Raw genomic sequence first — 16,796 nt, 5'->3', positions numbered from 1 at the left:
CTGGATTTAAGAACTGGACAACTTAACTTGTGAGCGCTCCATTTTCTTTAACTTGGGTCTTCTGGGGAGGGGAGCAACTACACTGGCCCAGGAACTGTGCAGCTGAAGTAACGTGAAAATCCTGGCACTGCGATGATGTGAATAGCAAAACCTTGCTGTACCTCCAGAGCTTGAAATTAGCAGATGAAAGCGAGGAGTTCAGAGCAAAGGCAATTCATTTTCTTTAAACTCTTTCCAGTATCTGTAGCTATTAGCAGCTGAGATAGCGCACAAAGGAGGATTTCCTCAGCAGATAATGAGCACAATGACATAAATCAAGTGGAGAGAGAGAGAGCACAAAATTTTTATATTAATTTCCTGAGGAATGAACTCCAAATCTTTTTTTTTTTTTTTTTAAAAAAAAACTTGGATGACCTAAGTGTTTTTAACTCTTTCCCTGGTAGTTCTCAGTCCACACTTAACAACCAAATTTCCCTGTGCACTGTGTGAACCACTCTTCAAATTCAAGGTCGCTGTGCACTGCTCCCCTCCATTTTCCCTCCTTTTTAGTTTGAAAGGGAATATGTCTTTTAGAGCTAAGCAGGTGGAAACAGGGCCAGAATGGATTTTTTTTTTTTTTTGCAGGCTCCATCAGAATTTCACCAAGCTTTCTGAATTTGAGTCTCGACCCTCATAGGCCTCACCGTGGAGAGGATAGTCATTTCAGGAACATGTGAGATAGCAAAGCCATTATTTTTTCTCCGTGTTTTGGATCAGGCAGTGATCGAGTGAGGGCAATTGAGTTGATGCTCCTCGTTGGGAAACTCTTGCTGGAAGTCTGGCACCTAGTGTCACGAGGTTGTTGCACTCTGGCATTTAACAGTCTGTTTGCCTAAGGGATTTCCATCAGGGCCCTTCCCAGCATGTTTATCAGGGAAGTGCTGGGAGCCCCGGGCCATGGGACACATCCTCAGACCATCAGACTTTGAAACTGATGGTTTGGCAGGAACACAGGGCAACAGAGTGCCTTTTATCCCTGTTTTGCTGAATATGCCCTCCACTGGATTCATGTGGTTATAGCCCTTTGTCCTCCCGACAGCAGGAACGGGGAGGTGACCACAGCACCCAACTGAGTTTAAAGTAGCACAATCAATGAGTCAAGCTACTTGAGAGATACCCCTTTCCCAGGGAAGTGCTGGAGATCAAGGAGCCAGTCACCGGGCACAGGAGGGACCACAGAGTCACCCATTTTAGCACGGTGGGGAATTGGAAGCAAAATCTCGCAGGACATTTCCAGCCTCTGCAGGAGGTGCCCAAGGTCTAGGCATGATGGCTGAGGGGCCAAAATAGCTGCACCGTTGTGTGCACTCCAAGGAGAAGGACATGGCATGTGCCTAGAGCAGCTGAGGGTTGCGGTGGGCGAGCTGCCACTAAGCGACCACCAAGGCCAAGGGGCTGAGACTGCTGAGGAGCAGAGACACCAGCAAGAACTCTGGGTTTGGGCCTGCTCTGCAGGCGGAGAGGAAGTGTCTCACAACAACAGTGTTGGCATAGGCAATAGCTACTATAAACTGGGCACATGGGGGCTGGCATCAGCTCATTGCCCTGGTCAGAGCAAAGTGAAGTGTCCCCAGCTGGGTCCCAAGACACAGTGACTGCACACGAGTACAACGGGCCACTGCCCGGATGCAGGCTGGACACGAGGAGGTGACAGGCCAGTAAATATTAGAGTGGCAAGAGACCCATGTTAGTGGGAACGAGAAAATGACCCACACGGAGCAACTGTAGCACCTGTTTTCTTGCTGATGCAGTTCCTGATTTTTTCCACTGCTGAGTGGAAGGTAGGAAAAGGGCACTGCTAGACTCACAGCCAAGTTCCAGTGCATGGAAGAGGACATTTATCTTTGCAACAGACATTTCTATCTGTATTGCTTAAACACCCTTCAGAAGGAAAAACAGATGGTCTTGTGGTTTGGCTCTGAGCTATGCTTTGAAGACCCAAGCACTATTTACTGCATGACTTTTGACCAGCCTGTTAAACTCACAGATGCAAAGGTTAATACTAATTTTCATATCCACCCAAATTATGTTCACACAAAGTCCAGCACAGGCAAGCAAATTTGATGAGTTCAAACAGGAATACTTTCAGCAACTTCAGAGGAGGGCAGAATTTACCTCCTTGTCAGATTGGTGGTGAGGCTAAATTAAAGTATTTTGTAAAGCATTTGGGTATCCTCAGGGAGTACAGAAATGCAAACTTTTAATAATAATTGCTGCTTAACTGGATGAGTTCAGTGTAGCATGGCAGAATAAGTCTAATAATTGCTCTGCTTGTGCTTGGATTCTGACTGTTAATAACTACGGCTCCATTAATCTCTGTATTGCAAACTCGAGGTCTTAAAAAAAAAAAAAAGTTGCGGTCACCCTACAAAAGGCACTGCTGGACACAATGTAGGCCTAGAGGACACACAACCTTAAAGAAAATTGCATGAAAAACTCCTGTTGTTTTTTCCCAATCTGATCGTAGACAGAATTTGATAATCAGGAAAGCTCTAAAGTCACATTCATCATGGAAGAGGAAGGGGCATCTGTGCTGGCTGTCCCAAAGGCAGGCTGAGCTTGGTCCACTGCTGGAGAAAACCCTTGCAGGGCAATCAGAGGCTCTCATCAGATGCTAATATCATTGCGGGAATAGTGTAATAAGATCTTGAGGCTTATTCAGGCCTTGGAAAGTCTTTTTTTTTTTTTTTTTTTGAAACTCCTGGAATACTTCATTCTCTCCATAAGCCATAGTCAAAGGCTGTAAAAACTGGTTACCCTCCCTTTTCTTTGCCTAGAAACATAGTTTGTCAGACAGCATTGTGGAATCCTGGGAACAGGAGGAAATGAGAAATCCCCCCAAAATAATTTTGGGTGACATGAGCTGTCAGACATTACCCAGCTTCCACAGAGTTAGTATTCATTAGCACATAGGAGTTCTCAAAAAAGAATGAAATGGGTTTGAACGTTGAACTGCCTTTGACCTCTGTGAAAGGTGAACTGTCCAAAATCACTAATTATTTTTGAAGATCTTATCCTTTCTCTGCAATGAATCAGCCAATTAAATATTAATTTTCCAAGTAAGCAGTGTGGAAGTCAGTACATACAAATTTTAAGACTGAGCGTGCACATTTTTATGTTCTACCTTATTAGTACATTGGCCATGCTTGTTCTTACAGGCAGTAATGAATAATGATTTGAAAAAAATATATATACTAGTATTCCTGAAGTGTGTGGCAAAGGAAAAAAAGAAACCATCGCCCTCTCATGCAGGGAGAGGTAGTTTCTCAGATATGCAGCCACTTGCCTTTTTGACTGCGAGGCCCAAGAACGGTGCATTAAAACAAGTCTGTCGACATTAGAAATCTTCCTAAATTGGATCGCTGAAGTGCCACATAAAATGTAACATCTCAGTGGCCTCTTAGCACTTCATAGCCATTAACATTGTGTTTCCAGCAGTCTCTCACAAATTCTTCCTATCAGCAGGAATACAAACTTTACTAAGAAAACAAATCTTGCTATCTGAGCTGAAGAAGATTCCCTGCTATCTCTTCCTGCCACAGAGCTTCTGAAACTTGTGCTTTCATTCAGAACACAGCAATACGTGTTTACATTTAGCAAATGAAGTCTCTCTCTCACATGCAGTGATTAATTTGGAGGGGAGAAATGCAAGCAGTAAATTACATTTTTGCCTCATTTATGTTTACTGAATAAGCAGCCCCAGATTATGTAATTTTCTCCAGCGAAGTGTATATTTCTGTGGCTTGCTTTACCATTTGGAAAATGTTTGAATCTACCCCATTTAGCTTGATCTGTTATTGTAGAACTTTCAGACAGTGTCTCTCACCCTAGGGATTTCACCTGTAAATCAACTGTTCTTTCTAGAAAATAGATGATGAGTCAGAAATGCACGTTGCAGCATGTGAGAAAGCCAGCAGCACACAGGACTGTATGTCCTGGTGTCTAGTCATTTAGACTGTATGTCTAAATGTTGTCTAGTACAACATTTTCAGTTCTGGGCTGGCAGCACCAAAGATAGAATGGAACAGCTACCTAACAGTAGTATTCTTTTATATAAAATACAAATAAATATATGAATAAATTTTATTTATATAATACATAATATATATAAAATATATGCATATATATTTTAAATATATTTTTTGCAACAGAAGAGAAAACTGTAGCATCACTGAGGTGCAGGATACTATAGCACAGTGCAGTACCATGAGTATCCGAGTCCTACGAAGGTTGTCTCATGCTCAGCTTAAATACTGAAACTGTGTAGGGCCAAATCTTGCCTTCCAAATGCAGATGAGAATGGGGAAGGGGGAATTTTGATCATGTGTATTCACCAAAGCTCCTTCGGAGAGAAAGAAGCTTGCAGATTAGCAAAGTGACATACATTCCCATTTGCTGAAATTCATGTGGCACTTCAGGTGCGAGGCACATTCCTCGTTTCCTGTTCTAACTCCCGAATTGTGGCTACTGGAGCCTGGCATTTGCACCCCTGAAGGAGATGGGAGCTGTGCTGTGGATTGCAGTGCCAGCAGGAGGAAAGCACACACAGATTAGTTTAGGTGCCGGTGGATTTTCTGTAAAGGCAAGAAGTATTTAAGGAACCATGGGATATGTGATCCCAAATACAAAGCTACACAGTTTGAACCCTTGAGTTAGATATTTTCAGACAGACACAACTACCTTCTGACTGGACATCCGAGAAAGTAAGTCTGAATTATTTCAGGCATGTACCAAGAGTATGTTACTGAAATGTGCCTGGATATGCTAGCTAAAGGTAGAACTTTCTAACTATGCTGGAAATGTTCCTGCAGCTGTTACTTGGAAAACATCTGTGGTGCTGCACATGGAAATTTGTACATCACTTTTCATACTAGCACAGAGCAATCAATTCTCGTAAGAGAATATAAATTAGCGGGAAATATGAGAAGGACATTAAGCACTAATGAAATGACCAAAGGTGTTAGGAGTAAGGAAGAAAGGGAAAAAAAAAAGAATATAATATTCCATTTCTGCCACAGAAAATGGCATAAGATCAGGAGACTCTTGACTTGTGGGATTCCAGTGTTAGTTATCTGAGTAAGAGCAACCATCTCAACCAATTACCAGATTCGTGTTAATGGCTTGAGAAGAGACATTTGGGAAGGCGTTGCAGGATTAAAAACTTGATGGAAGTCAACATGAAAGAGTCTTCCTACAGATTTGTGGATGCTTTGTGCAAGGCCTCTTTCAGTGTCTTAATGTTAAGTTGTATAAAATGGATATATGCCATGTTAAATGTATGAATCAGTCTTAAATATCCATTTCTAGTACTTGTAACTGAATACTTCCTAGTAAGTCATTTCACTCAACACCTGCTTGGTTGCATACCCCGAAAGCTTTTTTCTTCTTGCCTTAACTTATGACTTGACTTGACTTATAATGACTAATTTAAATTCCATTTTGTGCAGGTTCTATATGATTTTGAAAATGTAAATGTCTTCTGAAATCATGCTCAACTATCTTAAAGAAAAAAAAAAAACTTTTAAAAGCATTAAGTACAACATTGCCTAGAATTATCTCCTCAATTAAATAAAAGAGCCCATTTGAAATAAGTGACAAAAATACATAGTGAGTGAAACATACCTTCCAACAACAAATAATTATTAAAAGAGAACTTTAAGCAAACTGCTAGTTATGTGGTCACGCTTAGACAAGCACAAGGTTACTGAAATATACAGCTTCCTTTCAGACAATTTAACTGGCATGAAGGCAGATTATTGCCATAAAAGCATCGAAGCAGGTTGCTCAGGCATTTGCCCTGGTGTCATTCTCTTCTAAAAGATTACTCTTGCTGCACAGCAATGTCAGTGGCATCAGAACCAGGTCTACATTTTCAGTTGCTGTTACAAATATTCGCATGTCAATTCCCATGTATGTATTTGATATGATTACCTAAAAAAGAAGAAAAAGTCAGGAAGTCAGGAATATTAATATCTTAATAGATTTGTAAATACAATATAGATTTCTGACAATAGCTGTAATGGAAATCAGTGCAACTTAACTGTCTCACAGAAGAGCTGCAAGGGGAATATGTAACTGTAAGGCACAGAACATCTAAACCAACTGAGCACAGAAATCACAAAAAAAAAATTTTGATTTTCTAGATAGGCTGCGAAAGCCACCCCAGACTTTGGCACTGTCGTGATGCCCTCCACCTTCTCAGAGCCCGGCCAGTGGAATTTGAACAAGGTGAGGCAGCAATGCCCTGCGAGCAGCATCTTTAGTGGCAAGAGGTAAAGGCAATCCCCAAGCTCCTTCCCCTCTCACCCCTTCTCAGCCAAGGTTTGATCCGTGTGGTGGTGTAATTCCCCCTTCCTCTTCTTGTGCCAGAGCCATTTTCAGGTATTACAAAAGAGGGTTGCGTTGGACAGTGTGCTTGCAAGGCTGGCAATCAGCCCCTGGACACCATTAGAAATCTCGCCAGCTTTGTGCAGAGAGAGATGTCGTCATGAGAACACAGGCAGAAAATCACGCTCTCCCAATAACTCCGCTCCCTCTTTGGCCATTTCCCAATGTCTCAGTATTACAGATTTCTGTGGTGTCTACCACACCACAGGCTTCTTCTGACAACTAAAATAATAGAGGCCAATCAATGATGTTGTTCTGAAAAATAAAAAAAATCCTTTTGCTATAGTAGAAATTCTGAATGAAGATACCGATTTCCTTCAGGATCAAGTTTTTAGGACTCAGCACTTCCTACAAGCAACTTGATTTTTAGCTGTGTTTTCCAAGAAGCCTGATGCCACTTCCTTGGTGGTTAGCTGTAGTTCAGCATTTTACCCGGGCCCTCTTTGTAGCAGGAGGTTCTGTGACGGGAGTCAGACTCAGCGCTTCCTCCTGCCCCTGATGCGGCTGCACTCGTGCAGACGTGCTCGTCCCAGCAAGTGCAGTATATGGTATCAGTATGTTGCAACTTCACAGCAGCATAAATGCATGCACAGCTTTATGTGCACATAAAAATCTCGTATGTGTATATATGTATGGTATCCACTTTATAATATAGACAGTTCCACCGGCAGACCTTGTAGCATAAGGTCAGTGAACAATAAACTAAAGTTTGTTATTGCATTATTAAACTAAAGTCTGATGGGCACTTTGTCTAGCCTGAACGGTGCCTCAGGATGCTTTACAAAAAAAAAAAAAAAGAAAAAAAAGAAAAAAAAAGGAGAGAGAAAAAAAGAAAAATGAAAAAAACGCTTTTATTATTTAAAAATTTACCCCTTGCAATACAAAGCAATACACCTGAACAGTACAGTTGCTTAGTGTATGTATATAACAATATATACACAAATTTTCCTTTGTAGACTGACTTGCTTTTCCCCTTTGTGACAAGCTTCCTTTTGTCATGGAAATTCCTCCATCTAGCCACTAACATTGTAGATGTATTTCAGTACTGTTTTGCCATATGTTGTACCAGCAACGATACAAAACAGAACAAAAACGCAGTCTCTAAATTGCAGTCCATGCTAAATGTATTTATGTCTCCATTGATACCTGTTTGGATCTTGCCTGCTCAGAATATTCACTGCTAAGTATAGTTCCCATCTCCTAAACCAACGAGCTTGGTTTCTTTTTTTCAGCACCCTCCCTTGCAAATTTCGACAGCTATTTTGCACTCGGGGTGGGGTCACTAAGACACACAGGCACCGTCATTGCTCTAGATTTATTCATGTTTCCAGCGCACCATTTCATCAGCACTGACTTTGTGTTTACATTAATCCTTGATCAGCAAGCCTTGTTTTCCTTCCATCATACAGGAAGAATGTAATAAATCTGAATAATCTGAATTATTTACGAATTCCAACCTTGACCAACTGCCATTAGGGCAAGGTGACAAGTGTGAAATTACATACACCTTTATTAAAGATGGGAGCTAAACCAGAGGGGACATTCACTTGTAGGCTACTAGCAGATTGCATGTCATTCTCCTGGAGGGGGTTCTGTCAGGGAAACAAGTTTTAAATTCTAGCAGATACACAAATCATTTTATCTCTTAGGCTTTATGCTGTCTCACAAAGGACCTATGCAAAGGCTTCCATTTTGACAGGTTTTAACACCGGGGCTGGTCCCTCTGCTTTCAAAAGCAACAGGCTCTACAAAGTATTCCTTTTATATAGATAAATATATATGTTTGTGTGTATATGTACATATATACATAATACAAACATACATAAAAAATATATACACATACACACCAGGACTAGTTCTACTCTCCTTAGTCAAACATAAACAATTCAACCCCCAAATCACCCCATTCAATTAAAATAAAATCCTTTTGTATGATGGCTATCTGCTAAGGAGTTATGAAAGAAAGAGTAGGTGGCTCTCGAGGGGGGAAAGGATTCTAGAGCTAATCACATTTGATGTAGACTCTTCATGTTTGATGCTTCACCCACATTTTCAAATAAGCCAAAGCTAATTCAGGTAATAGCTGTTGCCTCCTGCAGCATCACAGAATTACAGAGTTAAAGGACGTTGGCCAAACTACACAAGTTTTTCTTTCCTCGGGATTGTGGGAAGTACGGCATGCTTGCATATGGAAGCAGTTTTGTCTCAGGAAGAAGTCACAAGCTTGTGACTTTTGTCTCCGTTTTTTTAGCTGGTTTCATGGTGCCTCTCCCCTCTTTACCAGGATAATGGAACGGCAATGGGGCACTTAGTTTAATGAGTGACTGTAAAGTGTGCAATGCTCTTTGGTTAAGTGGTACCAAGGAAACAGTTGTTCTCAGGGAGCCCTATTGTTCTTTCTCTTGCAGACTAGTGGCTGTGAGCAAGAAGACTTCATGTTCCTGTTAATTACTGTGTGCCCCTTAATCACCAAGGGTTTTTGTCTGATTTCAGTTTGGAAAGCTGCATACCCATAGCCCAGTCAGTATCTCTGGTATCAGCTGCTGCTCAATAGGCAGCCATTAGCCAGCCATAGCCGTCCCCAATCCATGCAGACCTGCTAGGGCAAGTTTGGCCAAGCAGTATTAGCAGATTGTTTAGCAAGACTCATTAAAATAAGGCCAGCCTGTGTCACTTGGCAGTATGCAAAAGTGTCACATCTTGCCTGCAGCACGGGCTTGTTTTGCCAGGTCCATATAGCACAGGGAGCAGGCTCAAGTTTCACTGTTTGCAATTTCAAAGCTCACGAGTGCGTCACTGAAACCCACCAGGGTATCTTTCTGCAGTCCTGAACAGCCCTTGGCCACAGATCAGCTCATGACAGAGGGAACAAAGATGGGACAGGGACCCTTCTCCTCCAGGTGTAGAAAATGAGCTCTTCTGGTGCAAGGCTACACAGCAAACCCCCTCTTCATCCATGCTCACGTAACAAACTTTTTCTCCATCAAATTACAGGGTATATGAATGGTACATTTTCAAGTGTTCTACTAGGTTTAAACTGGTCAGTAAAAGATAGTGTATGTTATGTGTTCAAGCCGAGTGCTGAATTAGTGTTTTAAGAATCCAAATGGTATGTGTTTAAAAAAAAATCCTTTCTGGCTTTCCTTTGCATTTAGATAAGCTGGAACATATGTTCTGCTCCACGCTTTTCCTCAGCAGCCTGAAGGAGAACATCGTTATATCTATACTGCATCTCTGTGGTGCTTCACATGGCAAGACATACTTGAGAACCTGGAGAAAAGAGCACAAACTGCCACGGGAATTTGGGTAACGCAGCCTGGACTTACGAGCCTTATCCTGCGAGCATCACATAGGTGACACTTGCAGATGCCAGACATCAGTTTGAAGTCAACACTGTTAATGGTAAGCATTGCTTTCAAACTGGAGCAGAACCACAAGTCCTTATTTTAGAGGTTAGAAGTACTCTTATCTCTTGAAATACTGTCCTAAGATAAAATATACAAAAAAAAAAAAAAAAAAAAAACAGTAACCATGCCCGCTCATTCTCAAATGCTTTATTTAAGGGTGTTCAGATATACTTGACAGCACCTATGAGAGTGCTGTCCCATGTTAGGAATATTCCAAGGAGAAGCTGTGCATATTTGTGGGAAACTAAAAGAGCTCGTTATTATCAAAATAAACACGAAGAAATTGTTGGCCGTCATCACTGGGGAAAAAAAAGACAGCAACAGCACCTAGAAATAGAGATTGGCATAGCAACATTGTTGACTGTTTTGTACAGAAGGAGGCTTATTCCCTCAAATTGCCATGCTTAATAAATGTGTTCTAGCTGTTGAAACGGTGGGACCTCACAAGCTCATAGCGAATGCTAATCTGCTCTCCCCGCTGCGATTGCCGCCATACGTTTTTGTCTGCAGCATGTATACGTCTGTACACTGTCCTTTTGGTATTCCCTTTTTATGTCTGTGTTGCCCATTTGGGATTGTCCATGAAAAAATGTATCTGCATAATATAGAATGGGATGTAACGTTTGTCTCAAATCCCACAAATCCAGACCAGGATATGTTTTGTGAGATGCCCTTTTATCTTGTCATTAGGACTCCGTTGTGCTGTAGGCTGAGATTTGATGTGACCTGCCCTGCGTCTGTCACTCTGCTAAGGGGTAGATAACGCCAGCTGCTCGCGGTTATCTGCCATGTTCCTAAGGGACTGGATTCCCACTACACATAAATGGAGCATGATTAGGAGGAGAAGCTCGGAAACGCACACCCCAAGACTCTCCGACACCAGACAGTAAGTACAACCGAGTCTTGATTTAACGGTACGTGGCATTTCTGAGGCAGGCAAGCTGCAAAGCAGGAGTGAGGCTGTGAGGAGGCGAAGAGCCGAGTGTGCGGGGCTCCCCCAGGCCTGAGCTACCTCAGCGCCCCGCTCTGAAGCCCACCCCCCGGGTGGCGGTTGGGCCCTGGCCGTTGGTCCCCCTCGCCCCGACTGCGCGCGCGCAGCCCCACGGCGGTTGCTAAGGCCTGGCGCTGTAGGCGAGGCAGAGGCAGATCTCGGTCGGCCAATCCGCGGAGAGCCGCGCGCCGGCGGCGGCCAATCAGCGCCGGTAAACAACACAGCGCCACGGGCGGGGAGGGGGCGGGGGCGAGGGGGCGCGCGGGCCAATCAGAGCGGGGGAAGGTTCGGGCGGACTTTTCAAAAGGGACGAGCCGCCCCCAGGTCGCGCTGCGGGGCCCTTTAAACGCGCGCTGCGGCCCGCGCTCTGTGTCCTGCCGCCGCCGCCCCCGCCCGGCACCGCCGCCGCCCCCGAAGCAGCGGCGGCAGCGGCGCAGCATGGCCCTGGCGCGCCCGCACATCCGGGGCGGCGGCGCCCTCCGAGGGCGAGCGGCGCTGAGCTGTGCTTGAGCGGACTATTTTTCTCGCCCCGCCTCCAGGGCGGATCACCGGCCCCTCCGCGCGGGGCCATCTGCGAGCCGCGAGAACAAAAACAAGGGGGCGGGGCCGCCTCCATTTTGCTGCGGGGCCGGGGCGGCGGCGGCGGCTGCTGGGGGCGCCGGGGATGGTGTCGCGGCCGGGGGCTTGAGTGGCGCGGGGCCGCCCGCCGGCGGGGACACCGGCGCCCGCGCCTGGATGCGGGGCCCGCCGCGCAGCCGCTCCGCGTCTGTGCGGTGACGGGAAGCGGCCTCCATTTCCCCCCTCCTCGCCCGCCGAGGGGGTGTCCCCTCCGCAGCGGCCCGGGAGGCGTCCCGGCGGGCGACTCTGTCGCTTTCTCCGCTGCCCTGGGGGTCCCCCAGAGCCCGGCCGCGGCGGGCGGTTGGGAGGAGGCTGCCCCTTTGTCCGCTGACGGGCCGCCCCTGCCGTCGAGATGAAGGACCTGGAGGCCGGGGAGAAGATGAGCAGCGAAGCGCTCTGGCTCTTCAAGCAGCTGAACCTCCACCTGGAGCAGGAGGGGCGGTTTCAGCCCCGCGAGAAGGGGCTCAGCCTCATCGAGTGCGCGGCCGAGGTGAGGAAGGACCTCGGCGCTGGGGGGTAAGGGGGAGGCTGTCTGCCCAGGGCAGGGCAGGAACCTGTGGAAGGAGAAGCCCGCGTTGGGGGAGGCGGCACCAGGAGGCTCGTTTACCTTTCCAGAGATCCCCGGTTCCTCAGCAGATGCCTCTGGGCCTTTGTCCTCGCTCTGTCACCAAGCTCTTCGTATTTTAATATATTGTATTATCAAACAGCTATGAACTGCGGTCAAATCAATTTACTGTCCATTGTTCACGCCCTGCTTCACACCTACAGCGAAAAGTGTGCGTATTTTGCATTTAGGAAGTTTATTTCAGCTTACTGCAGTGCAGGGAAGTCAGGATATGAAATGGGCGGTTTAACAAAGGGGAAACGGACAGCTTTTGATTAGCAAAGCCCAGGGGCATGAGCCAAGAGGCCTTCAATACTTATCAACCAACCAAAGGGTATAAAAAGTCATGTTAACGACTGAACTTCCTTACAGACTTAAAATGCTCATGAACTTTATTGGATAGGGTGTTCATCTTGGAACAGAAGGAGACACTTTTTTTTAGCTGCCTTGTTATGAAAGCAGAGCCCCTAGTTATCTTAATGTCATATCCAGGCAGGGAGGAAAATAAGCTGGGCTTTTTTTTTTCTTTTTTCCTCTTCTCCCCCGAGGTCAGGAGTTGTTGCGTGCGCACACACTTTGTGCTGACGGGTGCATACTTAGAAATGTGGTTGTGCTGGCAATTGTGCCATTGAGACTCAGAGGACATTCCCTTAATGCACAAAACATTGGGTGTGTTTTGAGTCCCAAGTGCAGAGGTTGTGTTTCCTTAAGTTAAAGCAAGTGCAGTAGAGGGTATGTAAGAAATATTTGTCCTTTGCTCGAGGTAATAGGTAACTTAAATGGGAGTGGGCAGTTAAAGCCACCGCTGGTAAATACTGACTTGACTTTTTGTTTTGCCCTAGAGTGAAAATTCTCTGTGCCCGAGACTAAGGAATGTCAAGGTGGAAGATCTTTGGAGTCTGACCAACTTCTTCGGTTTTGCAACTGAAACTTTTGTTTTGGCTGTTAATATTCTGGACAGATTCCTGGCTCTAATGAAGGTAACACGAACAGAGTACCTGCTGTGTTGTCACTGACTATGCAACCTTCCTGTGAGTCTCCTTGTCAGACACAAAAAGGGGAAGAGGAAGGTGGTGATCTGTAAGATAACGGTGCCTGTTGACTGATTTTTAAGCTAGTAAAAATTTTAAGCTTTTTTTTAAGCTATTTTTAAGCTAGATTTTGAAGCTAGCTTCCTGTTAGCTCCTGTGTGAGCTTGGATTGTGTACAGTTCTTTTGCGAAACATTAGCCTGCTGAGAGGCATATATTAAGTACCTCATGCAGTGACTGCTTCTGACCCTTAAAGGCAAGTAGCAGCATGACTCATTTGCCCCAAGAGTTTATGTAGCCTTCACTGGGTGCATGGAGAAGACAGGAGAAATTATGAAAGTAGCAAGTGAATGAACCAAGTACTTTGCTATGGCTTAATTTATAAAGCTGAACTGATACCAAAAGATGATGTCCTAGATACTTGTTTTCTTGTTTTTGTGTTGCGTTATGGCAGGTAATTTCATTCCAAATCTGTTCCCCGTTAAGGTGGCAGGGGAAAAAAAAAGGGGTGTCTTAAATGGAATCAGTTTAGATCTGACTTTTCTTAAGATTTGTTAAGACAAAACATTGCGCTTGTACATGAGAGAGCAACAGAGGGGTGGAAGCAAGTGAAGAGGGAAGGACTGGCTAGAACAAGCTTAAGCCAGATCTGCGTAGGCTTTAATTGAGGGTAAATGAGCACTGCCACTTGGAGAAGTGCGGTATTACAGTTCTCGGTGTGTAATTTGCTCTTTATGGATGTGGAATAATTTCAAAAGTGGGTGCTCAGCTGTTGAACTTCAGTGTTTTTTGAAGTTTGGCTATTTGATAAGCACAGCCCATAAGGAAAAGAAGGCTAGTGCCCCTGAAAGGTGGTTTGAAGAACACTGGAACACTGGTTTTACAACAGATTTCTTGGAGATGTTAAACCTCATTCTTTATTTTATTGATGTTTTACTGGTATTCATATTGATATTCATAGCAGTTCTTCTTGCTTTTAGGTGAAACCAAAGCATTTATCTTGCATTGGAGTCTGTTGTTTCCAGCTGGCTGCCCGAGTAGTTGAAGAAGAATGCAATATTCCTTCTGCTCATGAGATCATCCGGATCAGCCAATGTAAATGCACTGTGTCTGACCTGAAACGGATGGAAAAGATAATTTCAGAGAAGTTGCACTTTGAATTTAAAGCTACTACTGCCTTAACCTTCTTGCACTTGTACCATGCTATTGTACTGTGTCATACCTCAGATAGGTGAGCTTGAATCACAAAAAGGGTTTCTGGTATCGTTTGATTAAGAGCCAATTGCTTAGTTTTGCCTTTTTGGCATGTGAATGCTTCTCAATACTAATGGCACTTCTTTCTCTTTGGCATCTTATAGGAAAGAAGTATTGAATCTTGACAAATTGGAAGCACAGTTAAAAGCTTGCAACTGTCGCCTCGTCTTCTCTAAAGCAAAAGTAAGTGAAAATTGCTTTCTTGGGTGACATCTGAGTAGGCTTTGATTCATGTGTTTTAAGTAATGTTTTTTTTTGTTCTTCTAGCCATCTGTCTTGGCCTTGTGCCTTCTCACTCTAGAAGTTCAGACTTTGAAATCTGTTGAGATGTTTGAGATTCTTCTGCGTGTTCAAAAGCATTCAAAGGTAAATATTCTATGTGCATTGTGCAGTTGCTGGGACTGATGCAGCTAAGGATGCACCATGTTACATTTAAGGGAACTCTGCTGTCAGAGTAAAGCTTCTAGAAATACTGTTTGGCATCAATTGAAATAAACAATGGAAATAGTCTCTAAGTGTGTCCGGAGCTTTTCTAGCTAATGCAGTTTTGTTGGTAAAGTGCCAAATGGAAATAACTGGTATTTAATTGAAAATGAGGTCAGGTAGTCATTTCTCATTTGCACATCTTGGCAACTGTCCGGAATGCAAAAGGATTATGGTTTAAAAATGGTCTTGAATGTATAAAATTGGAGAAGTCTTGTTTCTTAATGACTACATGCTTCAACAAGTAGCTGATTAACTTGTTCAGTTCTAGCTGCATGTTCTAGAGAAATTTCCAGTCTACTTAATTTCAATGACTAAAATGTCTGCTGGGCTTGTTCTTTTTTTCCCTAGTAACTAGCAGAGAATTTAAAGCTGCTAGCTGCATGTTCTGTCAGGTGTGACAGTCAAAAACCACAGCCTCATTACTGCTGCTGAGTCCAACTCCGCAAACCCCATTTGCAGTCAGGACGCTTCTTTAGGTCAAAGTATTTTTAAGTCATGTCCTTGAAAGTAAAATGGCAGGAGCAGAGTAGCTTTTGAGCCTGTGTGTAATGTAATAAATAGATTTTTGTTTTTTCTTTTCCACTTTAAAGATAAGTGATAGTGACCTGCTTTACTGGAGGGAACTGGTCTCGAAATGCCTAGCAGATTATTCGTCTCCTGAATGTTGCAAGCCAGACCATAAAAAGCTAGTTTGGATTGTTTCAAGACGTACAGCCCAGAATCTGCAAAACAGTTACTACAGTGTTCCCGAGTTACCAACGATACCAGAGGGTGGATGCTTCAATGAAAGCGAGAGGTTGGTAAAACTAATCAGGCAGCTGATTGTGGGGAAATTCACATTTTCTGGAAATACTGGGGCAGCTCTTCAAAAACTAGGTTTATTCAATACTCCTTGAGTCCATTGAAGTTTGCCAAGCTAGAAACATTTCAAGAAAATAGATGCTAAGCAAAAGAAAATTCTGGGAGCTGTTTTTGTGGTAGATTAACAAGTATCAAGAGAAATGTTTTGGGGGAGGAGAGTGTTTTTTGTAATTCTGGAAGGGTTATGATGCATTGGAAGCCTGTTAAAGCAACCTGTAGTTGATGTCCTAACCACTGCGTGCTTTTTGGCTGGTAGGAAATTTTTTGGCCCTAGGAAAAAGGTAAACTGTACCTTGTTATAATTTAAGTCCTAGTGGTGAGGAGTGTTTAGATTTGAAGTACTAGGAATCAAAGCTCGCAAAAAAAGGGCCGGGGTGAGGAATACTTTGCCACTTTCAAGGGTTTGTGCTTAGTTTAAAATATCTTTCCTGCTGTTTTTGTTTTTAGTGAAGACTCCTGTGAAGATATGAGCAGTGGAGAAGAAAGCCTTAGCAGTTCCCCTCCAAGTGATCTGGAAGGCACCTTCTTCTTCGACCTCAAACCTAAAGCGAAGTGGCAAACACTTAACTCCGAGTCTTAGGATTAATACTTGGTAGTTCTAGGTTAAGAATTTGAATGCATCATAATATTTTGGCAATAATAAATGGGGAGGTAATTCTTTATATACTGTCTGTATTAAGGCAAGAGTTGCCATGATTTATCCAAATGTTTAGAATGCCTGCCTTGTGGTGTTCTGACCTTCTGAAGAGAAAACTTCCCTTCAGGTCCCAGCTCAGCAAAAAGCTTCCTGTGTAGTAGTGCTGTCAACAAGGACAAATGCTCCAGAGTCCTGCACATTGCAGTTTGGGGAACAAGGTCAAATGTGTATTGCTCTTGAGTTCCTCATGCTCAGCTGCTAAATGGAAGTTGGCACCATGTCTCCATAGCAGTTAAGGCTGACAGGCTACTGGGTTGTATTAGCAAGAGACTAGCCAGTAATTTGAGTGAAGCAGGGTTCTTTTCCCTTTTATTTGGTATTTGTTATGTCTCCTCGGGAGTTCTGTGCAGCTTTGGGCGTGCAGGATAGAAAAAAGATATTGATCAACTTGAGCAAGTCCAAGAGGGATCTTCTAAGGAATT

At 43.9% G+C, this 16,796-nt stretch overlaps 1 protein-coding gene across 1 annotated transcript; it reads left to right on the top strand.

Moving 5' to 3' along the window:
- The first annotated feature begins 10,682 nt into the window (after nt 1–10,682).
- Nucleotides 10,683–16,577, top strand: CCNG2 (cyclin G2). Its single transcript, XM_010225720.2, has 8 exons — nt 10,683–10,719; nt 11,795–11,932; nt 12,889–13,026; nt 14,057–14,307; nt 14,435–14,513; nt 14,598–14,696; nt 15,407–15,612; nt 16,125–16,577. Exons 2-8 carry the CDS (start codon nt 11,795–11,797, stop codon nt 16,255–16,257), a joined length of 1,044 nt encoding a protein of 347 aa, XP_010224022.2. The 5' UTR covers nt 10,683–10,719; the 3' UTR covers nt 16,258–16,577.
- Nucleotides 16,578–16,796: the final 219 nt, after the last annotated feature.

The sequence above is a fragment of the Tinamus guttatus genome, unplaced genomic scaffold, assembly GCF_059628265.1.
Source record: "Tinamus guttatus ecotype Peru unplaced genomic scaffold, ASM5962826v1 Tinamus_guttatus_pri_ptg000423l, whole genome shotgun sequence".
In the NCBI taxonomy this organism is placed as follows: Eukaryota; Metazoa; Chordata; class Aves; order Tinamiformes; family Tinamidae; genus Tinamus; species Tinamus guttatus.
This window is presented reverse-complemented; position numbering and strand designations above follow the sequence as displayed.

Coding starts and splice junctions, on each gene's coding strand:
- CCNG2 (XM_010225720.2), top strand. CDS start 11,795: ATGAAGGACCTGGAGGCCGGGGAGAAGATGAGCAGCGAAGCGCTCTGG. Junction 14,308..14,434: donor CTGTGTCATACCTCAGATAG/GTGAGCTTGAAT, acceptor GGCATCTTATAG/GAAAGAAGTATTGAATCTTG. Junction 14,697..15,406: donor GTGTTCAAAAGCATTCAAAG/GTAAATATTCTA, acceptor TCCACTTTAAAG/ATAAGTGATAGTGACCTGCT.